The 26,165-nt window shown below is 48.3% G+C and overlaps 1 protein-coding gene across 1 annotated transcript in view; it reads right to left on the reverse strand.

Annotated features, from left to right (window-relative positions):
• Nucleotides 1–26,165, reverse strand: part of DOCK2 (dedicator of cytokinesis 2) — a 404,121-nt gene that overhangs the window by 3,565 nt on the left and 374,391 nt on the right. Inside the window, exons 41-49 of the mRNA XM_001500101.7 lie at nucleotides 24,446–24,587; nucleotides 19,435–19,516; nucleotides 18,081–18,165; nucleotides 17,207–17,293; nucleotides 11,550–11,726; nucleotides 10,024–10,107; nucleotides 3,362–3,499; nucleotides 1,637–1,764; nucleotides 546–717 (exon numbers count right to left, since the gene is read on the reverse strand). Coding sequence (XP_001500151.1) covers nucleotides 546–717; nucleotides 1,637–1,764; nucleotides 3,362–3,499; nucleotides 10,024–10,107; nucleotides 11,550–11,726; nucleotides 17,207–17,293; nucleotides 18,081–18,165; nucleotides 19,435–19,516; nucleotides 24,446–24,587 — 1,095 coding nt within the window. The remainder of the gene's footprint in view (nucleotides 1–545; nucleotides 718–1,636; nucleotides 1,765–3,361; nucleotides 3,500–10,023; nucleotides 10,108–11,549; nucleotides 11,727–17,206; nucleotides 17,294–18,080; nucleotides 18,166–19,434; nucleotides 19,517–24,445; nucleotides 24,588–26,165) is intronic.

Genomic DNA, 26,165 nt, shown 5'->3' on the forward strand with positions numbered 1-26,165 from the left:
CCAGAATTCCTTCAACAAACCTCCTTCAGGGAGAAGCTAGGATTGAACCCAGGGCTGCTGGCACCGAGTCTCATATAAACAGTTACTAGTTTATGAGACGAAATGCTCAAAGGCAGGGCAGTAAGATAGCATCTCTGTGTCCCCAGCGGGGCTCCGGCTACACTGGAGGCACCTAGTGGAGTCTGGGAGGTCAGTGGTTAGAATGGCCCTGGGGATAGAGGGCCGAGAGACGCACAAATGCCCGCGGGGCCCCTGCAGGGCTGCGGGCCCGTTCAGCTCAGTGGGTGAGCCGCATGGCTCCTCTAGAGCCTCACAAAGCCTGTGCGATGGTGGGAAGGACTCGCACAGGCTGAGTCCCACGGCCGGGGGTCAAATCCTGCCTCTGCCACGTCAGTGCTGCGAGAAGCCCCAGTGAGCACGTGCCCTGCCTGCCCCGCAGCCACGGCCTCCGGAACCCCCACCTCACCAGGGCAGAGATGCTGGAGAGAAGCCTGGCTCGGAGACTCGCTGGCGGGGTGGAGGGGCGTCCCGGCTCGGCCACTCACCCGCTTCAGGTCTGACTCGGTCGCCGCCTTCTCGTCGGCGAACACTACGCTGCTCCTCTTGGCCCTCTTCTTGGACCTGCGCAGCTTGACCTCCGGCAGCGTGCTCCCCGGAGAGATGGGCTCCTCTGGCTCCGCTTTCGGAGTCTTGGGGGATCCTAATTCCAGGTCGAAGCTGAACGGCAAGAGGGACGCAGCAGAAACTGCGGTCAGCGCTTCAGGGGAACTGCCTTGCTGGGAGGCAGGGGGCCCGGGGGACCATCAGGCTGAGCCAATTGTCCTGCAGGGTCGGGGGGTAAACCAGCTAACCTGGCAGAGTTTGGGGAGCCACTGGCTTAATTTTCAAACATTCAGAATACAGAGCAGAACGAAATCGGAGAAGTGAGGCATAAGAAAGAAAGACTGGTGGTGAGAAGAGAAAACTAGTTAAAAATATGGATCTGGATTCAAAGCCAGACATGGAGACTTTTTAGCTGAGTGACTTTGGGCAAATCGCTCAACCTCCCTGAATCATGATTTCCTTTTCAGTGAATGAAGGTGTTTGCAGTGACCTTGCAGAGTGGCCAGGAGACTAGGTCCAAGGGCCCTTAGCACATTCTTGGCTGTGGGGTGCTGGGTTCCTGGGACCTATTATCAGAGTAGTCGAGCCGGGGGAGGGCTCCAGGAAGGTGGAAGGGGAGAGGCTTTTCTGGGGGTGGCGGAGGGGCACCCCGACAGAGGGCTGGGTGGCTGCAGGAGGATGAGCTCTGGGTGGGGAGGAGGGAGGGCCCGGAGCCCTGGCAGAGGCGAGAAGATGCAGCCTGAAGCTGGCACTGAGGGACAGGGAGTCTGCAGGCTGTGGGCGAGTCCTGCTGGGTCCTCAGGAACAGCCACCTGCCTCTGGGGCCCTGGGGCCTCTAACAATGGCACTAAGGATGGCAGCCTCATGGGGAGATTGCAAGGGATTTAATGAGGTGCCAGGTAGGGAAAGGCTTTCAAACAGAAGGGCGAGGAGGCAGGGCAAGGGCGGCCCTGGGGCAGAAGGAGAGCAGGTGGTGTTGTCGGGGCTGGGCCAGAGTGGCCGGGGTGCAGGGCAGCCTGGGGCCAGCACTGACCTCTCGGAGGTGGTCTTGCTGGGTGTGCTGCAGTCAGAGTTCATGGAAGCCATGGAGATGATGGACATCTGCCTGTAGGAGCGCAGCATGGACCGGGGGCGGCCCACTCGCCGGTCCTCGAAGTCGGGCTGTGGGTAGGAGAGCAGGTGGTCAGCAGCCAGGCCCCACAGTTGGTGGGAGCGGGGTGATGTGGCCTCCACCCTCCTGCCCCCATCCTCCTCCGCCTGGGCAGGCAGAGCTGTGGGGCAGAGCAGGACATCAGGGCAAAAGCTTCCTGGCTGGCTGAGGCTGGGGGTGGTTGTTTGATAAAGAATTTGGGGGTCCTTCATTCCTGGTTCCTGGGAGGTGCTCTCTCAATCCTTGCACCTTCCTGTGACAGAAGTGTCTTTGTCACTCATGGTGGCCCCTGTATCCTAATGAGAAGACTCAGGATGGGCTGGCCAAGACCAACCATGAGATTCCAGGGCTGGGGCTTTGAATCCTGGACTATCAGTTTAGCTTTGGGGAGGCGGGTGAGGCTGGAGACTGATTGCAACCACATGGCCAACGATTCACTCAGTCATGCCTATGTCATAGAACCCCGATAAAAACCCTGGACACTCAGGCTAGGGTGCACTTTCCTGGTTGGTATCCTGCATTGATGTGCTGGTAGGGGAGGTGGGGTGACGCATCCTGAGGACACAGAAGCTGTGCATTAGGGACCCTCCCTGACCTTACCCTATGCATCTGTTCATTTGGCTGGTCCTGAGTTGTATACTTTATAATAACACTGTAATCATAAGTATAGCACTTTCTTGAGTTCTGTGGAATTATCAGACTTGAAGCGTAGTGGGAACTCCAGATGCATGACCAGCTGGTCAGAAGTGGCCTGCAGCCCTGGGGCTGGTGGCTGGCGTCTGTAGGGAGCAGAGTCTCATGGAGGACTGTGCCCTTAACCTGTGAGATCTGACCTCACCAGGGAGTTGACACCAGAATTGGCTGTGGCACCATGCAGCAAATGCTGGAAGAGGCAACCTGTCTCTAGGAAAAACTCTTGGCCCAGAAGACAAGAGGCCTGAGTTCATCTGCACTCTCTTCTGGTGACTCACTTCCCCTCTCTGGGCCTCGGTTTTCCCATCTGTAACCTGAGAGGGTTGGGCCAGATGGCCTCTAACAGACCGCATAGCCTTGACGTTCTAGGACTCCACTTCCTGGGGAAGAGGATAAAGAAAGATGTCCCTGTGAGCACCAGTCCAATGGCCCCTTTAGGTCATGGAGTGGCCAAAAGCACTGGCTTTGGAGGCCAACTGAGCCAGGTGCAAATTCTGACCTGCATTCACTTGCTGTGTAGCCTTTGGCAAGTTGCTTAAGGCCTCTGAACCTCCAGAAGAGGGACAAGGGGTTAAAAATCATTCCTACCTCCCAGGCTTGTTGTGAGGCCTTAAACGGCCTAGTATATGTCAAGTGCTTATATCAGACTTGGCACGTTCTAGGTGCTTCATCAATGTTGTTTTTAGTATTAGCACAGTCCCTTAAGGGCAAGGGCTCGGTTTGTACCTGGTGTTTATCTAGGGGTGACTTTTGAGGGACCACGTTTACAGGAAGGTTCCCCTGCATCATCAGCTCCAGCAATGCTGGCCCTCAGGCCCTTCTCCTCCAGAGCAGGTCCCTTTGCTCTGGTCCCCATGGTCCTCTCCTGCCCCTCTGCCCTGTCTCACCCCTCCCGGCCACGGGGACTGTCCGTACCATCTCTCTGACACCATACTCCTTCTCCACCTTCACTTTCAGGTTCTTGAAACATTCTTCCATCCGGTCGTGGAAGGGCCGCAGGTTTTCTGACACTCTTTTCTCATGGATCTTAATCCCAGCTCCCAGGAAGGGGATCTGCAGAGAAAGGTGGTAAACGATGAGCCAGAAAAGCTAGAGTGAGTGGAGGGGCCGAACACAGAGGGATGAGTTGCAATTCTGTGCAGGAACAATTAGATCTCCAGACTCCACTGCTTCACCTTGTAGCCAAGTGTTATATTTTCCCATTTCCCCAAGAAGCAGGAGCTTATCCTCTAGAACAATTAGAACAAACGCTCTGGGCTCAGGGTACCAGGCACAACAGAGAGCAGGGATGAGGAGCCAGACTGGAAATAGGGGGTTGAAGGGGAAGCCTGCATACTGCTTGTGAGTCCTTCACTTCCCAGTTCCCAAATTCCAGCAGCACAGTAGCCAGGAGTATCTTCCTATGCAACAGCTCGCAGGATGTGCTCTGGGAAAAGTGAATGGCCCCATGTTGATATAGACATCTGTGGGTCACTCAGGTACCATATGGTAATGTCCCCTCTCATGTTCATAGATTTTCATTCAGCTCTTTAGTGCCTCACTCTTAATTATGAAGAGACTGCCAAGGATCACCAGGCACTGGAGGAAATTCTCCAACATGAAAGTCAGAGATCAGAACCAACAGATGGGAAAGGAAGCAAAAAAGGAAGGAAGAAACTTGGAAGAAACAGAGAATGAAGAAAGCCTAAGAAAACATTATTTCTTAAAGTTTTAATTAATATATATAAACAGAAAAGATCCTCTATAACATGAAATAAAACAAAGATTTTATATAAATAAAAATAAGGAAGGAATGATAATGGAAATACTACATATAAAAACTTGTGAGATATAAAGTTGTAAATAGAGGCAGATTTATAGCTTTAGTTTTACATATTAGAAAAGACAGAAAGTCAAGTAGCTAAGCATCCATCTAAAGACACTAATAAAGGAATAGCAAATTAAACCCAAAGAGAGTAAAAAGGAAAGAAATAATAAAAGAGTAGACATGAATGAAAAAAGAAAAACTTACAATAGAGAAGACTGACAAAGCTAAAAATTGGTTCTTTGAAAAGACATAATATTGATAAACCCCTAATAAGACTAATAAAAAAAAGAGAAAGTACCAATAATCAATATCAGGATTAAAAAAGGAATATCACTACAGGAAGTACAAACATTATAAAAGATCATAAGAGGATATTATTGAAAAGTTTATGTCAATAAATTTAATATTTAGATAAAATGGACAAATTACCAGGAAAACACAATGTACCAAAAAGGACACAAAAGAAATTGGAAACCTGAAAATTAATAAATAAGTTGAATAAGCCCATATGTCTTCAATGACAAATTCTAGAAAACAGCTGATAAATATTATATAAACTCTTCCAAAAAATTTAAAAATAGGGAATAATTTCCAACTCACTTTTTGAGACTAGGATAACTTTGTTACAAAAATTGAACAAGGATATTACAAGAAAGGAGAATTACAGGCTAATATTTCTTTTGAGCATAGATGCAAAAATCCAAAATAATACATCTGTGAATAGAATTCAGCAATATCTAAAATTATGATACTTTATGACCAAGTGGGATTTATGTCATACATGCAAGGTTGGTTTAATATTCCAAAGTCAACTAATAAACTTCACTGCATTAGCAGAATAAAGGAGGAAAACAATATGAGTATCCCAATGGATGCAGTAAAGGCATTTGACAAATTGAAAGCCCATGCATGACAAACCAGCAAACCAGGCACAGAATGGAAAATCTTCACAACATCCCACTCTGTGAAATACTGACATTTGCTTTGACACAGGGACACAGATGTACTCTCTCTCTCCTTATATTCATCAGTGCAATAAGGCAAGAAAAAGGACTAAATGGCATAAGATTGGAAAAGAAGTAAAACTTTTTATATTACCAGATGATATGATTGTATCTGCAGAACATCCAAAAGAATGCACAAACAATTTGTACATAAGTGTATTTTGTAAAGTTGCTGGATACAAGGTCAACATACAAAAAAAATCAATTGTGCTCATATTGACGAACAGAAAGTAAAATTTAAAAAGCAATACCATATATAATAGAATAAAAATTACTGACTACTTAGAAATAAATCTAATAAAATACATGAAAGACCTCTACACTGAAGACTACAAAATTTTGCTGAGTGAAGATAAAGAACTAAATAAAGTGAGAGAGATTCCATGTTCATATATTGGAAGACTGAATCTTGTTAGGAGCGATTCTCCCCCAATTAACCTATATATTTAATGTATGCCTAATCAAAATATCAATGTGTTTTGGGGGGAAGTGAGAAAATTGGTAAGCTGATTTTAAAATTTATATGAAAATACAAAGAACTAGAAGAGTCAGGACAAATTTGAAGGAAACAAAAATCTGGAGTATGCTCTCCACCTGATCTTAAGACTTACTATAAAACCATGGTAATTAAGACAGTGTGTGGTGTCGGTGCAAACGCGGACAAATAGACGAGTGGAGCAGAATAGAAAGTCCAGAAATAGACTGACACATATATGATCATTTTATGTCAAAGTTGGGGAAATAATTGTCTTTTCAACAAATGGTGCTGGACTAATTTGAAATCTATATAGAAAAATAATTTATCCCTTACTTCACACCAGTCAAAATGGATAATATACTTAAATGTGTGAGATAAAACCATAAACCTTCCAACTAGGAGAATATCTTCATGATGTGAGGGTTTCAGAGATTCCTTAAAGTCGATACAGAAGTGCTAATCAGGGGGAAACAAATTGATAAATTGGACCTTATCAAAATTATAAACTTCTGTTCATCAAAATACATCATCAAGAAAGTGAACAGACAAGCCACAGACTGAGAGGAGATATGTGCAATACATATACTTGACAAAGGACTCGTATCTAGAATATATATAAACTCCTATACATTAATAATAAAAGACAATTCAGCTAATAAAATAAGTAAAAGCTTTGAACAAACATTTCACAAAAAGGTTATCCAATTAGCCAATAAACGCATGAAGAGGTAATGCACATCGTGGCTCATGGAGGAAAGGCAAATTAAAATTAAACTGAGATACCACCTCACAACCACCAGCAAGACTAAAATTCAAAAGACTCACAGTGCCAAGTGTCGGTGAGAATGTGGAGTAACTCAGACTCGCAGAAGTTGTTGGTGGGAGTGTAAATTGGTTTATCTGCTTTGGAAAACTGTTTCCTGGTTTCCAGTAAGACCAGACATGCATGACCCAGGAGTCCCACTATTACACCTACGCTGAGGGAACTGAGTGCTGTGTCCACCGAAAGACAAGAACAAGAGTGTTCACAGCAACTTTATTTATACTATACAAACCCTGAAAACAACTCAAATGTCCACCAACAATTATTTGCCAGAATGGAAAAATAAATTGGTGTATTAGTGGCATATGTATATTCATACAACAGATAACATTTAGAAACAAAGAAAGAAAAACCTCTGATATATGCAACAACCTGGATGAATCTCAAAGGCATTATGTTGAGCAAAAGACACAGACACACAATAGTACATACAGTATAATACCATTTATATGAAGTTCAAGAGCAGGCAAAACTAAGCTAGGCTGATAGACGTTTGGCAGTATCTACCAGAGCCAGGTATTCTCACAAACCATAACCAAGCAACTCCATGCCTAGGTGTACAGCCGACAGGAATTGTGTATGTGTGCCCAAAAAAGACGTGTATGAAGATGTTCAGAACATCTGATACAATACAATACAATAGCCCCACTTGAAATCAACCCAAATATCCATTAGTTGAAAAATAAATACATTTTGGTATAGTTATACTATCCAGCTGTATATACTAATACATAACAATGAAAATGAATGGATGATAACGTAGAACAAAATGAATGAACTTTACAGGCATAATATTGAGAAAAATCAGTTAGACACAAAAGAATGTGTAGTGTGTGATTCTATTTATACATAGGTCAAAAATAAGCAAAAGTAAATGATAGTGTTTAGGAATGAGTGCTTCGTGATAAAAACTATTTTTAAAAAGCAAGGAAATGATTACTGCTTTAAAGCAGGAATCATGGTCAACCTGGGGGAGGGCTGGCAGTGACTAGGAGGAGCATGAGAGGGACTTCTGGGTGCTGGCAGAATTCTGTTTCTTCATTTGGGTGGCAGTCACACGGGTGTACATCTTGCAACGAACCAATACGCTGTATATTTTTGTTATGCACACATTTCTGTGTGCAATATTTCAAAAAATGTTTAAAAAAAGAATATACTGTAGCTATCTTTCCATGCCAATAAATATAGAGAAAATCTTCACAAACACAAATTAAGAAGCAATCAATAGAAGTCTGTGAAATCTTGAACACAAACGGTACCCCGAAAGCTTTAGCTTTTGTTGGGTTGCTAGACATATAAATACGTTTTCCTTTGAAATCTAAGGTTCTTATGTTTTGAGAAAATCCAAGGAGTATCTGATCCCATCAAGAATTCAGCCCCAAGAGGGCCGGGAGCAGGACAGTTTTCCAGCGCTCTCTTTCTGCTGCCTGGCACACCGTAGTGGCTCAGTACAGCTAAGTTGTAAGTATGAATGGGATGAATGGACTCGGAAGAGGGAATCTGCTGCGTGTGCTAATGTAAAATGGCAGCCTGCACCACGCGCGGGGCAGCACCTTTTGGGTGCAGGTACTCCTAGTTGGGGTACCTGGACTCCAGGTGCGAGGGACGAGGCCCAGGGCAATCTTCATTGCCGGGTTGAGTGGGTCTCAGACTGTAACATGGCGGCGAGAGGCGGCCGGACGGTGCTAAGGAGAAGACGGCCACTAGGGGGCGCTGTCTGAAGAGGCCTCGCTAATGGCTCTTAGGGCTGTAACATCTGACACCCTACAGGCCTTCAAAGTCTCCTTTCTTCGTAGTGCCCCTCCGTTAGTGCCCAGACTTTCGTAGAATTTCCTGGGAAGGCGCAGCCTGGTGTTAGCTGTGCTGTGAGGCCGAGCTCCATGCTGTGGGTGCACAGCGTCGAGAAGCCATTACCAGGTGACAAGCCCTGCCCAATGGTGAGGCCCAGGTCAGGGACGTGGACTGAGAGTGACACCGAAGAACTAAACAAATTTGAGTGACGTTGGCCCTCCCTGGGAGACCTCGAAATATCTGAGGAAGGGAACTCATCCCAGCCGGGCCTCCTGCTTCCCAAGCTGGGGGTGGGGAGAGGAATATCACCACTTGAGTATTAAAGGGCATGATGACCTCAGAAGGCTGGGGACCTTGGGATGTTTGGGTTTCACAGGTGGCACAAGGTAAGAAAGGAGAGAAAACCTCAGACACACAAAATGCATTCAGGAAACTGCATCTGTGCAGCGCTTGGCGTTTCATTTGTAAAGCCTCACTTTGCATAGATTGGCAGAGGCAGAGAAGGACCTGAATTAGGAATCCTTATTTTAAGAAAGGAGGCTGCACCCAGTGCTTCTCATTCCCTGATTTCCCTAGAGTAACAAAAACCCCTGCCACAATAGCTTGCTTTTTCTTTGCAGGGCGACTGGCAAGAAGGGAGGGAGGGAGGACAGGCAGCTATAGACAGTGGCACTGCTCCCACAGCCGCCTCCCTCCAGCTCGAGCCCTCTAGAGCCCACCTGGTCTCTGGGTCTGAGTGGTCCATGGAGAGCAGGATGCTGTTTGAGGAGGGGGCTGCCGCAGGCCCAGAAGGGGAGCCTGGTCTTTGAAAGCCTCTGGGGGAGGGGTCGGGTGGACTGTTTCTTTCTCTAAGGAGTGGGAGAGAGGGAGAGAAACACAGAGAGCCAGAGAAAGAAGGGGAAAAGGAGGGAGGGAATTGGAGAGAGAAGAGGAAGGGAAGCAGAAAGAAGAGTAACTTGGGAGCAGGGGCAGAGAGAGGAAAAGACAGAGGGCAGGGATAGAGGCAAAGAACTTCTAGGAGGGAGGGAGAAAGACAGATGCCTGCACAGGAAGAGTCAGAGAGAAGGAGAGCCTGGAGGGAGGGACAGGAGTTTGCGCAAGGAGAGAAGGGATGAGGGGAAGACAGCCCATAGCAAGAGAGAGCAGGGGGAAGGACTGAGCCCTCCAGCTCTGAGGGCTTGGCTCTGGATGGCTGAGCAGCCTGTGCAGAATGCAGGCCCACTGACCAAAAACCAAACAAAGGCCTCGATTATTTTCAAAACCTGATATCCATCTGAGCATTATCTGCAACAAACTGGGTCAGCCTTAGCAGGAGAGGTGGGGGTGGGGGCCGAAGTCTTCCATGATCTGACTGCTGTGCTGAGCGGGGGCCTGGCTTTCATTTCAGCCCCACTGGGAACAACCACCTCCGGAAGTCAACATCCAGTACAGCAGTCTTAGCAACACGCGGCACAGCATCGCGGCCTGGCACCCACGCGCACCCCAAGAGTGCAGTGCCCCAAAGCCCAGTTCCAGGATGAGCCTGCTCAGGTGAAACAGTTGCAGAAGGGCTGAAAGCCAAGGCACAGGAGACCAAGTGAAACCAGGCCACACCAGCCAGAGGGCAGCTGAGGGCACACGAATGGGGAGAGGAAAGGACGGAGGCTGGCCTCTCCCCAGTCAGCTCTGCTTTACCTGCCACGCAATCAGGTCCTTGAGGCGGCTCAGCTTGTCCTGGTCCTCAGGGTGGTCCCTGGTGTACTCTTCAGTGAAGAAGGCCTGGGAGGACAGACAGGCGTTTGGGGTTTCCTGTTCATTTGGCATAGACCCCGCAACCCATGGCTATGGCACTGGGGTAGGATTCCATTTGAGAGGGGCAGGAATGAAGTCACGTGAGATTGGGTGGGGCACGAGTCAGGGAGCTGTGGGAACTGACATTGTTTCTTCTTCCTGGAGGCTCACATGAGTACCCACTGGGAATGGGCCACAAGCCCTGGGAAAGTAGTCCTCACAGTGGGGTCCCCAGACCGGCTGCATCAGCACCACCTGGGAACTTGTCAGAGATGCAGATTCTCGGGCCCCACCCGGACCTCGTGAGTCAGAACCTCTGGTGGCGATGGGGGCAGACCTGGGAATTAAGAAGCCCTGCAGGGGATTCTGAGGCACATTCGTCTGAGAGCATTCCTCCAGGAAAAAGAACTCAGTGAGGAGTTTCACCTGGTGGGTGTTCCAGCTCACCTCACCACCTCCCTCACTGCAGGTGACCTTGGCAGCCCCTAGCAGTTTCTGGGGCTCACGCCCTGCATGTGCGCACGCATATATACAGACATAACTTGTCAGCTTCAGGGCTGAACAAAGGGTTACCAGTGATGACCACTCTCGGGGATCTGAGAGTAGCTGGAAGGACTGACTGGGGGACTGGAAATCACTGTCCCTGAATTATACTACTGTGTCTTATTCTTAGTTTTACATCAATGGACAACACAGAAACGATAATAGGGAATTCACCCTGAGATTTATTCAAATGAGGAGTCCATTTTCCCCTCAGCGTCCCATTAATGTATGGCCTAGGTGAAAACCAAATGAGGACTTTCTACTCTACTTCAGTGCTGGGGAAAGCTATGTCCTCCTACTGAGAAATTGGTATTTTCCCCGAGGGGAAAATATGACTCATATAATTGATGGCATTTCCCTTTTTTGCCATGGATACTAGGAGGCTCAAAAATGGAATCTATAGCTAAAATATGTGGGCATTTATGGAGAGATCTTATGACCTGGATATCTAGATTATAACTCCCCCATTTAGAGTTGATCTCCTAGCCTTTATATTTTCAGACATTCTGAGTTTCACTTCTTTCCATTTGTAGAGGTCATTTAAAGTCATGTACTTTGACTCGTGGTTCCTGTACCTTTATGATCTGACTCACAGTCATCCTGGAGCCTTCCCTTCACAGAGGTATCTGGATGTGCCCAGTGAAATAAGAGGCCCTTTGGCCCCTGCTCCTCCTGGTCTAGCAGAGTGTGACAATGAGGGTGGGAAGGGGATGAGAGTGAGGCACAGAAACTTTGGAAGGTGTGTAATGTCAACCAAGCTGAAGTGTCCCTTTGGGGGGTAAACAGCCAGTAGATGAGTGATGTGCAGCTGCGTCTGCCCCTGGGCCATCCTGCCACTGCTCTGCCCACCCCCCACCCCCGGGGGCCTGGAGAGCAGAAGCCCTCACCTTCTCGTACTTGGCGAACCCTCCCATGACAGCTGGGTCCACGATCCCATTCAGGAGCATGGAGAGCGGGTTAATGGGCAGGCTTTCGTCACTCTGGTACTGGTTGATCATCATCAGGATCTTTTCATTGGCTGTAGACATGGTTTCGATGGCATTCTCCAGAGGGCTAATTGTGGTCTGTGAAAAACAAGATCACCAAGAAGGAACGGCCTTAGCGCGACGCTTTAAAAATGGATACAACGTGGGCATTGGTTTCATTTGGGGTTGGAATTCAAATGAGGCAGTGCTCCCCGAGGGGCTGTAGCAGGCTCTCTGGTAATTAATGAGCTCTGGGGCTGTCTGCTGTCTGCTGTCTGCTGTCTGGGGAGGGACAAGCTGACTTTTTGCTTGGTGAGAAAGGGATTTCCCTGGGGAGGGGAGGCAGGCGGTGTTGGGCACTTGCTGGGTTTTCAGATGCTGGGTGTGCTCCAGGAGAGTTTTCTCTTCTTACTCCTTGGGTATTGGTTGCGAACCTACTATGTGAGCTGTCAGCTGGAGGGATTAGAGTGGTTGGCAAAGCGATGACCCAGCCCAGCCCGTCGTGGGTCCTAAGACTGGTTGTTGTATGAGGGTCGCTGCTCCAAGGTAGATTGGGTTCAGTTGGGAAGATAAAACTGAACACCTCTCCCACACCTCTTAGAAAGCGATAGACACAGAGCGCCACAAATGCCAATTGGCAAAACAGCGCCGTTCCGAAGAGCATGGGATCTGGAGTAAAAGACTAAACAGGGAGCCTGCAAACTTCTTCTGTGAAAGGGCCAGATAGCAAATATTTTGGGCTCTGTGGCCATATGCTGTCTGTTGCAACTGCTCAACTCCGTTATTTTAGGGAGAAAGCAGCTACAGGCCATATGTGAATGGATGAGCATGGCTGGTCCAAAAAACTATTTACAACAATTGGTGGCAGGTAAGCTCTGGCCTACAGGTCATAGTTTGCTGACCTCTGAACTAAACAAAACAAATTAAAACTGAGTGCAAACCTTAGCTCTGGCATTTTTTCCTAGCTGTGTGACCTTGGGCAAGTTTCCTGACCCCTCTGAGCCTCGCTTGACCCATTGGTAAAATGAGTGTAAGAAAACCGACTTCAGAGAGTAGCTGGTAGCTATTGTTATTAACTCTTGTGGGTGTTAAGACAGAGAACAGTAGTCGTCCTTAAGAAGGGGAGACGCACTGGCAGGGTGGGGTGGGGGCTGGAGGGAAGGGTCAAGTAATCAGAGAAGACTTCATGGAGGAAGGGACCCACAGTTTTATTACGGGTGAAGTGGTGGTGATACAGTGCCTGTCTTGGGTGTGCAGCCAAGATCAGTTGAGACAATATGACAGGTGACTGAGAGCAGAGTTCGTTAAGTAAAATAGTCACAACTATTGGATATTTGAGAAGGGCAGAGCCGGCCTCCAGAGCCGTGCTGTTGGCCGTCTTCTTAAACTGTTTCCTTGAATCCCTGTGAAACCCTAACCTCCTCACTCCCCTGCCTTGTTTCTGGACATTTTGGCAGATGGGTGCTCTCTGCAGGGAGAAGGCCCTGGGAGTAGACTCTCTCTCTACTTCACTGTCACTCTCCTTTCTGTCACACACACACACACACACACACACGGACACAAATGTGCACTCACACCACACACGTATACACACACCCACAGTGTGAGCTGGAGGGAGGCTGCTCGGCCTGGGGCGGGGGTCCGCAGTCCGTATTCCACAGGCTGCGAGCCACGGTGTAGTTTCTGTCAGGCGCACAGACCGACCCAGCAGGGCTTTCCCCAGCCAAGGCAGACTGAGTTCTGAGGACAACCTCTCACGACCCCTTGGCTCGAGCCCGGCACTGCACCGGGGCTCCAACAATAGGCTGGCTTGTCAGAAAGGCGTGGGCTTAAAGGTGAGTTATTAAAAATGGAAAGTCCTCTTGATTGGCTTTCCTCCTCATTTCTGAAGATATTTTTGAATCCCCAAGTCTTTAACCTCATTATAGCCATCAGGAACAGAGAATGAGAATAAAATTTCCTCTGGTTTCTCACCTACGGGCATTTGTGTAGAAGGAGCATAAAGCTCTCAGAGCAGAGTAATGGGGGCTATAGATTTGATGGATGAAAGGCCGGGACGTCAGGAGCTGATAACAGGAATAAAAGCAATGATCATGATAATGGAGAGGGCTCCACTTAGCGATTGCCTCCTGAGTGCCAGCCCACGCTGGGCACGTCACACATGTGCTCTCATTTAATTCCCACAACAACAGGTTATGTCGCTTGCCCCAGGGCAGATGGTGGCAGAGCGGGGGAGAGAACGGGGTGCTCCTGGTCCAAAGACAGGCTTCTCTCACCACGTGCAGGCCAAGCTCTGCCACCAAACTTGCCTTAAATTGGTTGTTAGGATTTGGTCAGGCCCTCAGATCTCTGATCTCTCTCCTAAGCTGAGTCTGTTTCCTTATCAGCAGTAGAGGTGCCCGGCTCTCCACGAGGGGAAAATGAATTATCGGGAGAAAGTGCTTTGGAGAGGATTTTAAAGGGGGGGACACCAGTCAGAAGATGAAGTGATGGCAATCCCCCGCGATCAAGTGGTGCTTCCTGTTCTTCAAAGGCATTTCCCCCATTATCACCTCCTTAAATCCTTTCAGGGATCCCATGAGAGGCACCAGACAGCGTGATCATTACAGCTGACGTCTGCCATGGATGCCTTTGGCGGTTCAAGTCCCATCTGTGGGCCTAAGTTTTCCTCATGTGCAAAATAATAGGGCTGGACAAGAATCAGGAAGGGATGGAAAACCGGAGAACTGTGGGCCAACCTGGGCCTGGAGAGGTCTAATGTGTAGCCAGCACACGAGTTCTAATTTTTTTTTAATTCAATTCACTTGTTTGCCACAGCGTCCAGCACTCCCTGTTGTCTTAATGTCACTATTTCAGATATTTCCATTATCTTCCTGGGCTCTGAAGGTATTTGCATTTGTAGCTCTTGGACTAAATGACCTCTAGAATCCCTTCTAGCTTTGAAATTCCATAGTTTTCAGTCTCGGTTTTATGGATGATGAAAACTAAGGCCCAGAGATACACAGTGTTTGTCCAACATCACACAGCTAATGACTAAGTTGAGTCTGGGTCTCAGAGCCCTAAATCAGGTCTCGTTGTAAAGACTACACATTCTTAGGGCCAGGAAGAAGGACAGAACCCTCAATAAGTAGAACTTACACTTGAATCCCATCAGAAGACCCCTCTCTATACAAACAGTACTGTAGTCATACACGTCATGTAGGACGAGATGCAAATTCATGTAACACAGAAACAAATGCTTCGAAATGGACTCGCTTAGCAGGCACGAAGCCTGTGTCTGAGACATCCTGGGATTCTCGGTAACTCAACTGAGGGGGCCTATTAGAGGGAAATCCACTCTGGGCAACTTGTGGGGGGTTTTCCCAGCCCCTTCTACCAGAAGGTATCGGGATAAAAGGAGGGAAACAAAAACGCTACTTCTTTCCTAACTTCAGAATCCTGAGTTCATAAAATAAGGTGACCAGTTCAGACACCGTGGGTGTCTGCATATTGGTTGACTGATGATTGATTGGCTGATGTAGTTAACAGACATTCTCAAGCACCAGTTATGGGCCTGGGGCTGTTATTTGCACTTGGAGATGTGGCAGGGAACAAAACAGACAAAAACCTGTCTTCCTGAAGCTTGCATTCTAAGATGTTCTGTTCTATCTAATGTTCCCGACATTAGCAGTCACACAGGTACATGAGTCTATCAGGAGGGACGGGTGCTTTGAGGAGAACCACAGTGGTGGGGGGAATGGGGGTGCAGGCAGGGCTCCCTCAGGCTGCCCCAGGTCTGAGGGGTTGGCTGAAGGGCAAGAGGCACCTTGCTGATCACCACCAGGGGGCGGGGCACAGCCAACAGCCATGGGCAGAGGCTACAGATTGGTACAGAGTTTCTGATTCCTCACCTCAAAAATGGGACTAATAATAGTATGTACCTCACAGGGTTTTGGAGGATTAGGTGGGATTTTGCCAGAAAGCCCGTGACACAATGCCTGGGACACTTGAAGCTCGTCATGTATCAATTTGTCCCATGAGGAAATGGCATGAATAGTTTCTTCCTTTCCAAGGTACTACTTATTGTTGGGGTGGGCTGGGGACACACCGAGGAAGAAGGAGACAGGGTCCAGCCCAGGTATCTGACGTAGGAGGTTAAAGTCAAACCCCACCTCTTTTACTAACCTCGAACAACCCACTAGCTCACTCTGCACCTCAGCTCCCTCATCGGTAAAATGGGAGGGTAGTACTATCCATCTCTCAGTCTGGTTGAGGGGTTTAAATGAGATCATGAATGTGAACAGTTTAGCACATGCTTGTTAAATGTTTGTTGATGGCATCATTGTTATTATATTTTCCCCAAGGTCTAGGCCATGCCTGTGTAAAGGAGATTGGAAGGCCGCCAGGCTGCTGAGTTCACTGGGAGGGAGGTCGGCATTAAGGGCTGGAATGAGATGGTCTCGATGCTGATAATACAATAGCTCGAAAATATCAGTCAGACCACTGCCCTCCTCTTCTCATGGCTCTAGGAAAAGCCAAAGACCTTATGGTGGCCTATAAGGTCCTACATGATCTGGTATCAAACTACTACTACTCACCCCTGCTTGTTCTGATTCAGGCACAAGCATGTTTTGGCCCCAGGGCCTTTGCCCTTGCTGTTCCCTCTGCTAGATTGTCCTCTTCAACATCTGCATGGACCACTCCCTCACTTCCTCCAGGCCTTTGCTCAAAAGTCATTTTATTAAGGAGGCTTTCTCTGACCACCTTATTTAAAATAGCAACCCCTCCTTCATCACTTTTCTCTTTTATTTTTCTCCATAATGGTTATCACCATTTGACACATTGTACATTTTCTTTGACTTTTTAACCTGTCTTCCGGACTATAATGTAAGCTCCATTGTGAAATCTCCAGGTCTTAGAACAGTGCTTGACATGCATTAGGTACTCATTAAGTATTTGTTGAATGAATAAATGAATAAGACACCCTGAATACATCCTCCCTACTGCTCAGGTTTCCTCACAACCACCCTGGCCCTCCCCGTGTATCCTGGGAGCCGCAAGACCCTTAGCTGTCTGAGGACAGGGGGCCCTGCATGTGTTGAGAAGCAACATAAGTGCTCTCTGCACGGAGAGTTCAGACATCTGCCTTCTGCCCAGAGCTTTGCCTCTGCGTGATTTTCTCCCTCTGAGCCTCCGTTTATCCAACTATAAAATAGGTTCATTCTGCAGAGGCGCCCCGAGGGGCTGTGGAGATGGGAGGAAGTGAGGGGTGATGGAGTGGGTGGAGTTCCGGGCCCCTGCCTCCCAGCTGCCCGCTGCAGAGGCTCCCCATGCATCAGCTTTATCATTGGGCTCTGTGGTAGGTCTCATATGCAGGGAAACAAAGTTATCTGACACTTAAAACACAAATCTGAACACAGGAATCTGGATGCTGCTTCAGGTCCCTTCCTGCACACGAATTCCGGGACTCCCACGGCGGCTTTGAACAAAAGCCGGTCCCCTTTTTACAGTCAAAGGGCCCCCCTCCCATCCCCCTCCTGAGGCCAGCTGTGTCCTGCTTGAAGCAGGGAAAGGATGTGCCCAAAGGCCCGTGGACTCACCTGGGACATGTGAACCACCTCAAACCAGCGCAGGATCCCCGGAAGCTTGTATGCAGTCATGAAGGAGGTTCTCTCGATCCACATCGACTGTCACGTGGGAAGGGGGTGGCAGGGCAGGAAAGCAAGATACTTATGAAACCTGGTTACCAGGGAGCTTTGGCGGGAACCCAGCCGGGCCCCCAGGCCTCGCATCCACCCCAAATGAGAACAAATATTGCAAGACCCAGAAACACACTCCCATCTAACCCTTAAGAATTCTTTCCCAGCATGAAGTTTAAGTTTTCCCTGGATTTAGGCCCAGTAAGTTTTAACCTTGGTCTCTGAACAGTCAGAATTTCAGGCAATATTGAATGCATCCGTCTGCGTTTCCTGAGGGAGAGTCCACAGTGTTCCTTAGATTCTCACGGGGGCAGTGACTCCCAAAATATGGAGCATCACAGTCTAAGGCAAAGAGCTGAGAGATACTTGGAGCACCTCCCCATGCCAGGTGGGCCCTTGGGAATAGAAAGACCCGTCCCAGCTGGGAAACACAGAGGGGACAGTGGGGACTGAAATCGATGTGACTTATTGGTATTCCCTGGAAGGTTTGACTTCATCAACACCCCTTCTTAGCCTGAGCTTCCTACCTTCTGGAAATGCCCGAATGCCCTGTGGTTTAAAGGTGCATCTCACACACAGGTCTGGGTTATATCTTAAAAGTGGAAAAGCTCAAGAAATGAGGGAAGGGGTGTCATGGTATCAGCAGATGTTAGTTTTACTGCCTTTGGCTTTGGATCAAATTCCCGCCCATTCTGGGGCTGCAGGTGCATGCTCTGGTTGGTAAGATGGCCCAGGGAAATGATCAGGGCTGCTGAAGGGTAGGGGAGATACTCACAGCAAACTCATTCTCGGGGTCGACGGTGCCCCTGCGCACAGGCCGGGAATAGTGGAACTTTTGCACATAGTTGGACTTATAAAAGCTGAAAGAGAGGAAGAGGCTGAGGCTCCTGGTAGCATGCCCACTGCTGACACAGAACCTGACCCAACACCGTGCCGTCCAGGAAGGCCCACTACAATAAACGTGAGTCTGGCAGAGTCCTTGTGGTAGCATTTAAAATCAGGCTTTCCTTGCAGGGTGGTTTAGAAGCTAGACTGGTCTTATGCCCTCATGAGAATGTAGCATCCCTTAGGGTACCCAAGGAGGTGGAATTCTAGCATCAATGCACATGGAGTTGCCTGGGTCACCATTTCCAGTGACTTCAGTCAAGGATCTAGAATCACCTAAGGTCTGAGCCTAATGTCCCAGGGGTGTCTTCCAAGGATTTCATTAAGTGTCCCAGCCAGCTCCCGAATCACTCTTCCTGAATCTCTAGGGAGATGCTAACATTGGGCCAGCAGGGCACAGTTCTGGCTGTATAGTTGTCATCCCCTGCCCACGGTGCCTGACTGAGAGGTGACAGACAGCTGAGATCCAAGTTGAGCTGTACCTGCTCAGCCGTGGGCACTGGTGCGGCGCTACAGGCCGGGGCATGGGGCTGCCTCTCCCTGAAGGAACAGGCCCTTCTCACAAAGGAGCTCCTGCTTCTGACTGGGCCTCCCAGAGGAGAGCCTTTTACTAAGGCCCTCGAGGTGCTATATTGGGTACCTGGACCTGAGGGGGGTGAGGTGGGAGGGGTGTAGCCTTGGGCCCCAGAGAGCCCACAGGTGCCTGCCTCATGGCCTCATCTGACCCTGCAATCTGGTATTGAACAGATTGACGCCTGCCTTCACACTGCTTCCTCTAATGCCCCTTTATCATAGTCTGAACATGTCCAGTGTCAATGCACAACCTTACATACCGAAAAGATGCCCCTTTGGGAGAAAGTGCTCAGCATGAGCACTGCCCTTGGCCCCCACCCTGCCCGTCGCCTGCCTGGCCCATGCTCTCTGGCTGTGGATTCCTTGGAGTCACTTGGAGATCAACCTGCATGATAGGCTCTGCTCGTTCAGTTCAGTGCAGCTCATTGCTGCCTACTGAGGATTTTCTGTGCTACAAAGGGAGCCATACCCTTGCCCCTCCCATCCCTCTCTGGCAGAGCCCAGACTGCTAATTGGGGGTGATTCTTCTCCCAAGAGGAAAGGGGGAGCAGGCCAGCAAAGATAGAGAAGGAAATAGAAGGGCTCTAGGGCCTGTCATGCCACCAGCTCAGCTTGGCAGCCCCATGAGATTTTTTTCCCCATCCCTCCTTCCAGTGAGCTTCAGGTCTTACTTTATAATCTGGTCAGGCACCGGCTTATTCTTGAACCTGGGGTGTTCATCCAAGACGGGCTGGACAGTGAAGCACTGGATGTCTGGGGTCCCCGCAGTTAAGGGCTCACAACACGTCTGTCAGCAGCAGAGACAGTTCCAAGTGTAGCAGGCTCAGGCCGAGACCTTTCAGGCCAGCACTTCTCAGGCCAAGTTGTTATTGAATGACCAACCTCAGGTTGCTGGCTGCCAAATAGGTCCCAATGACCAGTTAGCAGTCACTGTGGTCCTTATCAGAGCTGCCCAATCCCAGGGCTTAGCCCCTGCTAACAGTTGGTTAGTGGTCCTTAATCATCACCATTGTTATATTAGCAATAATGCCATCTAATGAATTTACAGCTCTCAATCAATTGTAGAGCATGTCTCCCCACAGTCTCCTTTCACCTCTCCAATTCTACTGAGCAGTGTTATTAATATAAATTGTCCCCGTTTCATAGACAGGGACATCAAGGTCAAAGAAGCCAGACAACATGTTGAAGGTCACACAGCTTGTGACAACAGAGCAGAGGTTTGTATTTGGGTCTTTTAACCCTAAGCTCAGGGTTCCTTGAGTCTAGACTGCTACTTCATGTGCTCCTCTAACCAGCAGCATCAGCATCACCTGAGAGATTGTTAGAAATGATGCCTCTCATGCCCTACCTCAGATCTACCCAATCAGAGTCTGTAGTTTTATAAGATCTTCAGGTGATTCATATGCATCCTTAAGTTTGAGAAGCACTGCTTTAGAATATGCTAATAGCCATCACTTTGCATTCCAACTCTGAAAGTTTGAAAGCGCCTGCCTAAGACAGGATTGCAAGGCCATGTCCATGCTCAGGGGGAAAGAGTTTGGTGATCGATTAGTGATGCCTGCCATGGGCACAGGCTATAGGAGAGGCACGATGTGGGCCAGATCTTTGTCCTGCCTATTCTAGACCTTTATTCATTTGAAGCCAATGATATCACAAACTAAATGAATAAAATCTGTTGTCACTGGTCCCATCCCTGACCCCTGCTTCCCTTTCCCTACCTTCCATGTCTCCTTTAACCCATCTCTGTTCTTTAGGTATTCAAGTTCTCTCATCCCTCTGTTCTACCTGATGACCACCATAACTCCAAAACTCTTCTCCCGGGCCTGATATTTCTGCCAACTAAGGAATCACAAACTCCTCTTGCTGGCATTCAAAGCTACTGCACTATGACCCCAACACATCTCTCACCATTATCTCTGGGTATCCAAAAGATTCTACTATTCCCTTTGCTTGAAATATTTTCCCCATTGCCACCTCTCCCTGTGAGCCCTTTAGGAAAATGTCAAATACCACAGCCCGCTTGAGCATTCACTTTGCCCTCAGTCCGGTGTTCTTCTCCTCTGACTCTCCACCGCATTTCCTCTGTACTTTGGGCTCTTCTCTCTCCAGCTTCATCTTCTCCTCTCCCGCTCCCTCCCCACCAGACTGGGAGCTTTCTGATGGGAGAAGCTGGGATTCCCTCACATGTAAGAAATCACCAAAATATAATTCCAAGCTAAATTCAGTTGCACCCCTTCTGATAAACTCATGCCAAATTGATATGTTGAGGATTTAATTGTTTTATCTCTGAAGAATATTTCCACGTTAAATGAGAATTCCTCAGAGAGAAGGTGAGGGAGAGAGAGCAAGAAAGAGAGAGAGACTACAATGTTTAAGACAAATGAATAAACCTCCCTGGAAGGATTTCTGTAATATTCAGGAAAACCATTTTCTTTCTCAAGCCATGTAACCACCAGCCTTTTCTGGGTGGAATCCACTCCGGATTAAGTCTAGGGCAGGAGTTGGCAAATGATGGCCCCAGGTCAGATCCAGCTCACTGCCTGTTCTGGTACGGTTCACAACGAAGAATTTTTGTATTTTTAAATGGTTGGAAAATAAGAGTATTTTGTGACATGTGAAATGATATTAAATTCCAATTTCCCTGTTCATAAATAAAGTTTTATTGGAACATGGCCACACCCGTCCATTTCTGCATTACCCATGGCTGCTCTCCCACCACAACAACAGAGTTGAGCAGTTGTGGCAGAGGCCACACGGCCCACAAAGACTGAAATATTTCCTATCTGGTCCTTTCAGAGAAGTTTGCCAACTCTTGCTTTAGAGAAGATTCTAGGTCGTGTCTACTGATCTTAGCAACTGGCCTTGGTCCAAGAGGAGAATCCAAACCTGTCCTGGGGAAGCCAGTGACACCAGAGCCTTCAAATCACGTCCGGGAGAATTCATGGCTGGACTCTCACCACATGCTGAACCTGTGATGGGAACTGCGGCCCCAGGGTCTGGGCAGTAGGAGGCTGGGGACAGGAGACACCAGCTAAGAGACCCTTGCTTTCAAATGTCTTCCCCTACTTGGATACTTAAGTGAGAAGACATGAGACGTGTCACCTTTCCAAAATGCTTGTCAGCTTTTCATCAAGTGAAGGCAAGTGAACAGAGCTCTAAGAGTCTGGATTTTGGCGAAAGCAGACCTGAGTTCAAATCCTAGCTCCATCACTTCCTGAGACCGTGTGCAAGCTGCTTCCATTTTTTGAGTATCAGTTTTCTTTTCTTTTTCTTTTTTTTTCTTTTTTTTTGGTGAGGAAGACTAGCCCTGAGCTAACATCTGTGCCAATCTTCATCTATTTTGTATGTGGGACGCCGCCACAGTGTGGCTTGATGAGTGGTGTGTAGGTCTGTGCCCGGGATCTGAACCTGTGAATCGTAGGCAGCTGAAGCAGAGCACATGAACTTAACCACTACGCCATGGGGCCGGCCCCTGAGTATCAGTTTTCTTATTTGTAAAATGCAGAGAATAATAATACCCAACTCACGGGATTATTATGAGGATAAAATGAAACAATGCATGAAAGTGCCTAGTACATGATGAATAGTTAATAAAGAACATTCTGTTCATTAATCTTAAAACGAAGGCATTAGAGAAAGCATACAGACTTTGAGAGAGAGAGGTTTTGGAGTCCAAATCTCAACTCCATCACTACCTACCTTTGTGATCTTAGGCAAATCACTTTACCTCTCTGCCCCACATATTCCTTCTCCTTAAATAGGGAAAATTAATATGCACCTTATAGGGTTTTATGGGGATTAAGAAATAATGGTTATAAAGCTCTCAGTCTCATGTGTGGCATGATGAGGACATTTAGCAAATGTCATCCCTTCCTCCTTCCTTTTCCACTTGGTTCCTGGCACTGAGTCAGGCCTACATGTGACGATATGGCCCAGTAACACCTGCTCTCTCTTCCTCCTGCAAGTTAAAAGGCCACAGCCCTGTTCCGCACCAAGATGCCCACTTAGAAGGGCCTCAGTGCTAATCCCGTGTCTCACCTGTAACCAAACTCACATTTGTAACCAGCCAGCCCTGCCACCAGTTGCATTTCCTCCTGCAAATAACCATGGTGGAGCAGGCATGAAGGGCAGGCGAGCATAATGAAAAGGTTGCAGATGAATATGTATCACCCGAGGGAAAAATATTTGGATTAAGGTTCGGCAGACTTAGCAGACCAGTCATGCAACCTGTCAACCCCATTTTAAAGGCTGTAACTTAATCTTTGCAAAAGGGTGCAGTGCGGTGAGCCAGGCTGGCCAATGCACCCTCGCTCGGCTGTCGGCCTTCTCCTGGGTTTATGTGCTCCTGCCACCTGAGTCCTGCCTCCTGCCCAGCGTCAGCCCCTGGCCCTGTGGACACCACACCTGGCTGCACTGGAGCCGTTTACACCCCACCAACCCAACCTCACTGCATCACCTTAGATCACCTCTGTGTACCCCAGTGAGCTGGCTCCTCCCTGTCTCCCTCTTTCCTTCCTTTCTCTATTTGTCTCTCTTTTCTTTCTTTCTCCTTCTCCCTTGTTATCTTTGTCTTTCTATTAACCAGCAAGTATTTTCTGAGAGTCAGATGTGCGCCGCGCACCATGAGAGACAGGGATTACCGCAATGGACAAGGCAGCACAGCCCTGCCCTCTGGAAGCTTACCTTCCAGCTTACACGTACCTTTAAAAAGCACAAAAGATAGTGACAGGTTGAGATCAATTCTCTAAAGCAAACCAGCAGGGTTTGAGATTACAGGGCCATGAAGAGTTCAGACAAGGCCACTTTAGAGAAGGTGACCAGGGAACTCCTCTTCGAGGAGGAGACACTGAGTTAGGATCTGATGGGTGAGAAAGGAGCTGGGGGAAGGGCATTCCAAACAGAGGGAACAGACAATGCACAGGCCCAGAGGTGGGAACAAGCTGGGAGCATGTAAGGAGCAGAAACAAGGCCAGTGTGGCCAGAGGGGCCAAGAAAGGAAAGGAAGAGTCAGGAGGTGATGACACTGGAGAGGCAGGAGGGATAAGATGATGGGACAGCCTTGCAGGCCTGGCTCAGGAGTTTTGATTTTATTATAAGAGCAGTGTGGCGCCATTTTGGTTCTTGGAACCTGCCATGCTCCTTCCCACTCAAGGCCTTTGCACATGATGCTCCTTCCCTCGGTCTGGGACATTCTCTCCCATGCCCACTAACCTTTGCCTGGTTAGTCACCTTAAACACTGCCTTCCTCAAGGAAGCCTTCTCTGCCCTCCCAATCATAGTACCCTGTATGGCTTCCTCTTGGCATTGATCACATTTTGATAAATACATATCTAACGGTACAGTTAGTTCTTCAATGTCTCCTTTGCTTGCTAGACTGAAGCTCCCTGAAGGCAGGACCACTTTGTGAGGGTAATCTCCAGTGCCTTGCACAATGCTTGGCATAGAGTCAGGGCATGACAGTATTCATTACAGGAATGAATGAGTGAGTGAGTGAATTAATCAATGAATGCAACATTTAGAATTTTCTGAGAAGGGTTCTTTGGACCCCACGCTAGACACTAAACTTGGCACCACTGCCATGATTCTGGCAGCTGCTCTGAGCTAAAGGTGGGGTTCTGTGGGCTAAAGTCGTGCAGGGCTGCCCATGCCTGGCCCCTGGGCAGGGGCCTTCTCCAAGGATACACTGGCCTGGGGCGTTCTTCACCTCATCCCCAGGGGCAGAGGTCGTGTTCATCTTCTCTGCATTGGGGAACTGGCTCATCAGCTGCATCTGGAAATCTTCTCTTCGCTCATACTCCTTCCCTCGGTAGATGAACACTTTGTTCTGCAGAGAAATGACACCCATCAGAGATTCCAGGGCCCAGGCTTGGAGGACATGGTCCAAACAAAGCTGGGAGGCTTGTGACATGAGCAGTGGGCTATGGGGACCTCCTATAGATCTCTCTCTTCTCTGTTACAGCACCAGGAAAAGGAGGGGCTCAACTCACTGAACTTTAGCTGTGCACATGACTTCATTAAAAAGATTGGTTCTGAATGGAAAGGACATCATGGATGCTGAGAATTTCTCCTTCAAACCATCTTATGTACAGCTTTCGGAATAATTCCTCACCCAACTTTCACTGTGTCACATCTACTGTCCTATTTACATGACTGCAGAATTTCCCTCCTGCCATTAATGGCCCATGTGGGCTGGGCCTGTGGGCCAGAAGGGACCAGCATTTGGGTACTTTGTCACTTGGCTCCTGGCCGTGGCTTAATAGAAACACACTCTTTACCCTTCCTGGACCACATTAGCCTCTTCTAGGCCTGTAGTTTTCAAACACGTGGTGGTTTTGCCTCCTAAGGGACCCTGGAAATATCTGGAAATATTTTTGGATATCAACCAGGGGGAGGGGAGCTACTGGCATCTAGTGGGTAGAGGCCCAGGATGCTGCTGAGCATCCTTCAATGCAGAGGACAGCCCCACAGCAAAGAATGACCTGGTCCAAAGTGTTGATAGAGCTGAGGTTGAGAAACCTGTCCTAGACCATATCTGTGCCATCTGTGCCACCTCTAATGGCCCCGAAGTTCTTCAGTCCAAACCCTGTCTGTCACCTCTGTACATCAGGGCTTCCAAACCTGGCCCATCACCAGAGGAGCCTAGGAGACTTTTAGAAGTTCAGATTCCCAGGCCTCACTCTAGACCTGGAGCAGGGCCCAGGGACATGTATTGTTAACAGGTTTTCCAGGGGGTTCTGATGTACGAGCAGCTTGGGAAGTCTCCTCTGTTCTATCGAGGACAGCCTCACTGTCTACCCTCCGTAGGTTGTGGCGTTCACTCCCGCAAGCCCACTCTGACTTCCATGTGGATCGGTAGTGGGGAGTGATTTATCTCCTTGACAGACCGCAAATCAGGTGAGGTCAGAGATCAGATTCATGGTTTCTGTTGCATCTCCTGGCCTCAGAACTGACCACAGACTCACTGACCGGAAGGAAGCCTATTGCTGGCCTAATCCCACATGACCAATGACTACTGCACGGCAGTGTCGGATCAGAAACTGTGCTCCAGGGATCCCTGAAGGTCCTCAAGACCCTTTCAGGGCCTTGATAGATCAACACTTTTCTCATAACAACAGTAAGCTATTCTTCGCCTTTTTCACCCTCCTTGTCCCACGAGTGTGCAGTAGAGTTTTCCAAAGGCTGCGTGATGCGCAGTGTCACAACAGACTGAATGCAGAAGCGGGCGCAAGAATCTAGCTGTTGTCTCTTCATCTGGACATTGAAGAGATTTGTGTAAATATGAAACAATCTTACTGCACTAATTTTTTTATTGGAAAACATAGCTCTTTTTCATAAAGATACAATTTATGTTCACATGTGATGGGTTTATTATTGTTATTTTTAAATAAATTGATAAATATTT

This window comes from Equus caballus, chromosome 14 (assembly GCF_041296265.1).
Source record: "Equus caballus isolate H_3958 breed thoroughbred chromosome 14, TB-T2T, whole genome shotgun sequence".
NCBI classification, from domain to species: Eukaryota; Metazoa; Chordata; class Mammalia; order Perissodactyla; family Equidae; genus Equus; species Equus caballus.